Source organism: Cuculus canorus, chromosome 1 (genome assembly GCF_017976375.1).
Source record: "Cuculus canorus isolate bCucCan1 chromosome 1, bCucCan1.pri, whole genome shotgun sequence".
Taxonomy (NCBI): Eukaryota; Metazoa; Chordata; class Aves; order Cuculiformes; family Cuculidae; genus Cuculus; species Cuculus canorus.
Window position 1 is genome coordinate 126,566,213 of NC_071401.1, and position 7,296 is coordinate 126,573,508.

Here is a 7,296-nt window from a genome sequence, read left to right on the forward strand (position 1 = left end):
ACCCTTTTGTATCTCCCTGGTATCTCTATAGCCCACGCAATTGGAATCATTGCTTCTTCTACCTCCTGCCGGATCACTGTTCCTTGTGTGTTGATGTCTGGTAATAATAATGCTGTAGCCTCTATGTACTTAGATTCAGGGATAGAGATCTCCACCAATTTTCCATAAACTCAATTTGAGCTCCTAATTTCTCAAACAAGTCACTCCCTAATAACAGTTTTGGGGACCCTGGTAAATATGAAAACTGATGAGTGAGTTACCCACTGTTTTCCCAATGTGAATTGCAAAGGTTTAAAGAATGGTGGGTTTTCCCTGGCTCCCATCACACAATAACACCTATTTTTAATACTTAATTTCTTGTGCACAGAGACAAAAGTTTTTTATTTTGACTACTGTCTGTCAAACAGGACCTGTCAAAAACTTCTTACAGTGGTAATCACACTTGATGTCCTGGAGGGAGAAACTATTTCAGAAACTTGATGAGGCATGAAGCAATCTATGGAGACTGTAGGAGTTAATTCTAAGATTATGCTGTGTAAGAACTCTGAGAAAAGATGAAGTTTCAGTGCAGGTGGGCGCTGAAATGCATTCTCTAGTCAAATGCATTCTCTAGTCAAATGCATTAGAATTTATTAATCATTCTCCATTGATCACTTTTGTTCAGAGTAACTTTTCAGTTTCAGAAAAACAAATCATGACTGCACCCTCTGGAGGAAGGAAATAGCTAGAAGACCTAGCTCAGGACCTCTAGTGTGTCTCTCGGGAACAGCAGAATATGTTGCTACCTTGTGAAGAGCAGATAGTCCAGAATGCCCAGAGCATTCAGTTCCCTACCAGCGTCCTTGGTGCAGAGTGAGACCCATGCCTGTTAATTGCTTGAGGCAATTGTACCCACTTTTCTGGGTACAGACAGGAGAAAAACTTCAATGTTAAGCATCAAAGAGACTCCATAGAGGCCAGAACATTCTATTCAGCTATAGCACGCGGCTAATAGCCTGTGCAGGAAGCCCTTGCCAGTAACACAGACTGCAATCATCCAAGCACAAACACAGGTGGCCCCAAACAGGGTGTTTCAGGAGTCTGTTACATCAAAGTCATTTTATCAGTATTTGAGAATGCACTCTACTTGATGATAGAAGAATTTCATCCCCCTGTTTTAATAGAATCATACAATGGGTTGGGTTGGAAGGGACTTTAAAGATCACGCAGTTCCAGCCCCCTGCCATGGGTAGAGACTCCTCCCACTGGGTCAGGTTGCTCAAGGTCCCATCCAACCTGGCCTCGAACACCTCCACGGAGGGGCATCCACAACTTCCCTGGGCAACCTCTTCCAGTGCCTCACCACTCTCATCGTGAAGAATTTCTTCCTAATGTCTAATCTGAATCTTCCTTCCTCCAATTAAATCCATTCCCCCTCACCCTATCACTACATGCCCTTGTAAACAGTCCCTCCCCAGCTTTCTTGTAGGCTCCCTTCAGGTACTGGAAGGCTGCTATAGGGTCTCCCTGGAGCCTTCTCTTCTCCAGGCTGAACAACCCCAACTCTCTCAGACTGTCCTCATAGTAGAGGTGTTTTCAGCAGTCAGATCATCTTCATAGCCTTCTTCTGGATCTGTTCCAACAGTTCCATATCTTTCTTATGTTGGGGATTCCAGAGCTGGACAAAATACTCCAGGTGGGGTCTCACAAGAGCAGAATAGAGGAGCAAAATCACCTCCCTTGAACTGCTGGCCACATTTCTTTTGTTGCAGCCCAGAATATGGTTGGCCTTCTAGGCTCTGAACGCAGATTACCGGCTCATGTCAAGCTTCTTATCAATCAGCAACCCAAAGTCTTTCTCTGCAGGGCTGCTCCCAATCACATTGTTCCCCACCCTGTATTGAAACTGCAGATTGCCCTGACCCAGGTGTAGGACCCTGCACTTGGCACTGTAGAACCTCATGAGGTTCACATGGGTCCACTTCTCCAGCTTGTCCAGGTCCCTCTGGATGACAACCCATCCTTCTGGGTGTGACAACCGCACCACTCAGCTCGGTGTAATCTGCAAACTTGCTGAGGGTACGCGCGATCTCACTGTCTATATGATAGTTGAAAATATTAAAAATATTAAACACTACAACATCTGTTGTTTTCCCATGTCCACTGATGTGGTTACTAGGCATTGTTGTGTCATGTTGTTGGGAGTGCCAGTGGGGGACACAGGCAGCATTTGCGTTGCTGCCTGCTTGTTTTTTTACAGTAGGAGTAAGCGGCCTGCATGTTTCAACACACTCTCTCAGCTGTCTTAGGCGGTTCTGTAGCAGCCAAGTAAATGCTGATAAACAGAAAAGGTATTCTGCTCCGGAAATGGCTGCTGTAACTGTTTGAAAGACTTCTGAAGATGGCAAAATGTTCTAAGATTTTGCGGGCTGAGAACTGCTATAACTATTAAATATTTCCCCTGAGTGACACACCCTGCCTTGTCCTTTATATCATAGTGTATGGAAGTACGCAAAGAAATGCTGCACAAAGAGGGGTGCCTAAAAGTCTTTATTTTAACATAATTTTTGTGTGTTCAGTCCCAAAAGAGAAGAAAATGATGAGGAGAAAAAGTAGGTGACGTAGAGCAAGAGTGTTTCAGTTGGAAGCCATGGTTTTCTTCAATCCAGGAGACAAAATTGCAAACCTTAGTGTAAACTCCAGGATAGCCTTTCTTTGCACATCCAATACCCCAAGAAACAATGCCCTGGAGCTGCCCATTGCAGACTACTGGACCGCCGGAATCATTCTGTGTGCATAAAGGATACAGATATTCAGAAAAGGGCAGCAGCACAAGTGAGGAGTCAGAGATGCCGGAAATCACTGACAATTCGAGGGAGCTCCATTGGGGTTTTTCTACACAGAGGTTCTACAGAATCCATTTCTGACTACCATTCTACACCTGATGCTACTGTGCCTTACCTTAGCTCCACAGGCACCACAGCTAAGAATGAAATGAGTAAGCTGCCTGGGCTTGACAGCTGCAGTTCTCGGCAGATGCCTTAGTATATGTGTGTTATTTTGCCAATATTTCCAATCAGAAATATTTCCATGTGGGAAATCCAGAGTAATCGCCAGCTGTGCCCATTTCCCACCCCGCCTGGATCCTGGCACACTGGCTCTTTCATTTTTGGCAAGTCCAAAACTAACATTTGTGTCTTAAGCTCTGAAGTCCCCACGATCACTATTGCCTCTCTGGTGCAGCACTCCTTCATTTTCAATAGCCGAAGGTACAGGAGGTGGCATGGTCTGCTTGTGGAGGATTAGGGCAGAGAGGCGGGAGGACAATGGCAGGGGACGATGATTAACAGGGTGCAACAACCCCTAGCTTCACCGAATAAGAAACTTTCACCCTAAGTCTCCCCTGTTGTTCCACACAAAGAAGAAAACCCAAACCGAAACCCCGGCATTCGGGTGTGCCAGCAGAGCGAGTACACCAGATTCTCTAATAGGGTGGCCTCTTCGACTAGCAAAAGGCAGGAGAAAAACACATGGGAAAAGAGAGGCAGCAGTCTTACCTGGCAGGAGTCTTTCCCTCCCTCGAGGAATCCTACGCAAATCATGTTGTTGGTAATTTCCATAGGGTAATAAGCATTGCTGCACTCACTTGAGGAGAGCACAGGAGCCTCCAGGCACTGCAGGGTGTCTGGATATAGATCTATAAGAAAGTAGAGACAGTTGGTGACATCTCGAGTTCATTTCAGAGCCCAGAGAAGATCTTTCTTAGCAGAAAAGTAATGACTGAACATCCTGCTTATGCACTTGACATATTTCCTCTGAATAGGAATCACAGCATGGACTCCTTTTCTTTTGATGGAACAGATTCTATCCATGCGTCAGCTGTCCTACACTTCAGACACATCAATTTTAATGCTTCCATGTTTGTAACGCAGCACAAAAGGAAGGACCTGATAAGGGCTTGTCTTTAAAGCAGTTGAATGGTCACTGCCCTTCAACAGCCTGGTCACTCAAAAAAGCCTATCTCACAGCACTTCTCTGTGCCTTACCCTATACCGATTGCACTTGAGTGTGAGGTCTTAGAGTGCCTCCTGGGCCCTCGTGATGCTGTACATTCCCACAGAATACTCACGGCCATCGCTGAGTGTGTTGCCCCATCCAGAGATGAGGCATGTGGTGCCTGCATCCACACAGCTGGTAGGCAGAGAAACTGTTTGGACGGCTCGGGTGAGCTGGGCTGGTTGGGCAAGCTTGATGAGCATAATGTCATTGTCCAGTGTTGCAGCCCTGTAGCCAGGGTAGCGGATGACTTTAGCTACACTGATAAGCTGCTCGGTGGATTCTGTAAGCGCCAGGTTGTGTTTCCCGAGCTGCACTCGGAAGCGACTGGAAAAGAGAAGGAATGGCATACACTTTACTGCTCCTGACGGGCGATGAGGAACCTCCCCCTCATTGTGTGCACTCTCTTCAGTATCACTCTCGTAGCAGCTGTTTTCATGCAGGTTATCTTTCTTGTCCTGCAAGAAGTCCTGGGGATCCACCCTGTGAGATCCTACCTGCTCCCAGTACAGGTGGTGAGTTTCTGCAGGTTTATTTTGATGAGATGGAGAAGTTGAGTATATAACAATGCTTTATACAAACTTTCTGGAAAGGGACAAACTGCTATCACCCTGACGTCATTCCTCTTCCTGTTCTCCCAGTGACCAAGTTTTAGCAAGACTAATGACTCTTGTGGGGAACTGCAACTCCTAACTCATTGCTAGAGGATCACATTGTCATTTCAGAAAGTGCTCTGCATTCACAGAAACTTTTGCAGAGGTGGAAAACCCTTTGTGATGCCTCAGCCTCGCTTCCTGAATGAGCCACCCATTCCCTGGTTGTCTCCCATCAAATATGCAGTCCCTTACATATTTGGATCTCACAGCTCAGAATTCCTGCTAGAAGCAAAGTGGAAGAAAGAAGTAGGTTACAGGAGAGCCTAGGTTTTTCAACTTACTACTTGTAGCAGTGAGCAGCCGACAGGACCCACTGGCTGTTGATGAGGGAACCTCCACAGAAGTGATACCCAGAATTCAGGGACACCTGGTAAGGGACGGAGTTTGCTGCACAGGTGTAGCCTCCCACGATCTTGTCATCATCATCGTTGATGGGGAAGGCAACTGGGAGATAAGAAGTGCCGTAAGTTAACATCTGGCATAAGGAATCTTGTGGGCCCTGGGACTGATTGCAACATCTCACTGGAGGTCTCTGTTTCCATAAAAACTCACAGTAGCAGTGGGAGCGAGCACCGCCCATAGTCCAGAAATGTACAGCAGCTTTAGCACTTCCTGGGCCAAAGGCCTTAGCTTAGGAAGGGACCTTAAAGATCATCTAGTTCCAACCCCCATGCCATAGGCAGGGACATCCTACTAAAGCAGGCTGCCCAAGGCCACATCCAACCTCTCCTTGAACACCACCAGCGATGGGGCATCCACAACCTCCCTGGGCAACCTGTTCTAGTGTCTCACCACTCTCATGGTGAAGAGATTCTTCCTAATGTCCAGTCTAAATGTACCCCTCTCCAACTTATACCCACTCCCCTGGTCCTATCCCCACAAGCCTTTACGTATAACCCCTCTCCAGCTTTCTTGTAGGCCCCCTTCAGGTACTGAAAGGTCGCTATACTTCCTAGTCCTTAAGAAAGAGACAGTCTTTGTTTGAAGCTATGGACACAATTCAGTATTCCTGGGTTTAAGAACTCCTGTGAAGGCGTCCTTTCCCCGTTTTATGGAGCAATCAACTATGAACAGACAGCAATGAAAAGAAGTTACAGTGCTCCGACTTGAAACTTTTGCAAGAGAAATGTGTACTTCGCTTTCCCACAATGGACTTCCTTGGAAATCTGCTCAGAAAATGAGCTTCCTCACAAATTACAAAAACAGAAGTAAAAAGTATACTCACCAGCCACGCCAACAAAGGTGACAAAGAGGAAGAACTTCATGATTTTGACTCAGCCTCAAGCCCAGACTGGTGGAGTGGAAGAGTGGAGCTGCTAGAAATACATTTTTGGAAATGGCCTTATCTCTTGTCCAAGGTTTTCTCCAGACAAAAAGTACACAGTGGAAAATTAGAAGATCCAAATGGGAGCATTAATGGGTACTGGTAGAAAGTACAAATAACGTATCAGTTAATCATAAGCGTTTCCTGAGACAGAGAGCTATTTTAAATTATTTCAGATGGCAGCCTTCAATTTAAAAATATACTTGATCTTTGGAAGATGTGCAGGTGTTTGCCCATTTCTTTCTTATATGCAGCACCTGTTGAGGGCAACCCTCCAGCCCCTTTGAGATTCCTCTACACTGACGGGGTCATTCTTAAAAAGGCGTATTTTTTTTCCAGAAGGTGAGTGTTGTTGGTAATGGACAGTAAGGTAATATGTATTTCTTTGACGACACACCACCACTACCCCAAACTATTCAGTGTTGGCCACCACCTCCCAAGTGAAATTGTTCAAATGTGGGAATGAGCCCTGTATTTCTGTGAAAGCATTTCTCCCTCCCAATCCAAAGGATAATAATATCAGCCTAAGTACTGAACCATGTTTTTCTAGTTAGCTTTGCAATGTTCTGTAGTTACTTATCTTTGCAATAGAAGTATTTCAGTACCACAATAATGTTTACGGGTGTAATGCGTATGAACAAAATGCTGTGAACAAAACTAATGATATCTTCCAAAATCCTTGGGAGGGATAACTTCTGTCATGACATTGAATTGCTAAAGTTTAAATGGTTTGATGACTAATCATTTCCAAGCAGCTGCCGACTTCTGCATGCAGGCTCCTGAAAGACATGGGGTCACCTCAAGTGACTGTAACAGAAGCCATATGCTTTGAGATGCTAAAATGGCATGAGAGACTAAGCAGTAATCTTTCTACTTCATTTCTTGATCACTTTTTTTGAGATCCCTTAAGTACTGGTAGACACAGTGACACTGTCCAGATGGAAATTTTCCATTATGTTAAAGGACTAGTCCAAGATGAAGGGCTCCTTCAAGGGAGCTGGGCTCTTCTGTGTGATGGAGTTAGGAGAAAGCAAGGAACACAAGGTGGGGTTAGTTCCCACAACTGTGGCCTCCCATGGTCTGGAATACTAGTACGGGAAAGATCCCCTTTCTGGCTTTGACAGCTCTGTCCTTGCTAGCAGAGCCAAAAGTATGGTGGGTTATTGCCACAGTGCACCTTGCAGCTTGGGGCTCCTCACCTACAAGACCATGCTCTGTCCGCAGATACCCTCAAGACTTGGGCTACATTGAATATTATCAGAGTTTTCAGGTCACAGGTTA

At 45.5% G+C, this 7,296-nt stretch overlaps 1 protein-coding gene across 1 annotated transcript; it reads right to left on the minus strand.

Annotated features, from left to right (window-relative positions):
* Positions 1–2,554: 2,554 nt before the first annotated feature.
* Positions 2,555–6,174, minus strand: LOC128851753 (trypsin I-P1-like). Its single transcript, XM_054062983.1, has 5 exons — positions 5,917–6,174; positions 4,973–5,135; positions 4,109–4,362; positions 3,537–3,676; positions 2,555–2,767 (listed from the first exon to the last, which is right to left on the minus strand). The coding sequence occupies exons 1-5, from the start codon at positions 5,954–5,956 to the stop codon at positions 2,555–2,557; spliced, it is 810 nt and encodes a 269-aa protein (XP_053918958.1). The 5' UTR covers positions 5,957–6,174.
* Between the last annotated feature and the right edge of the window lie 1,122 nt (positions 6,175–7,296).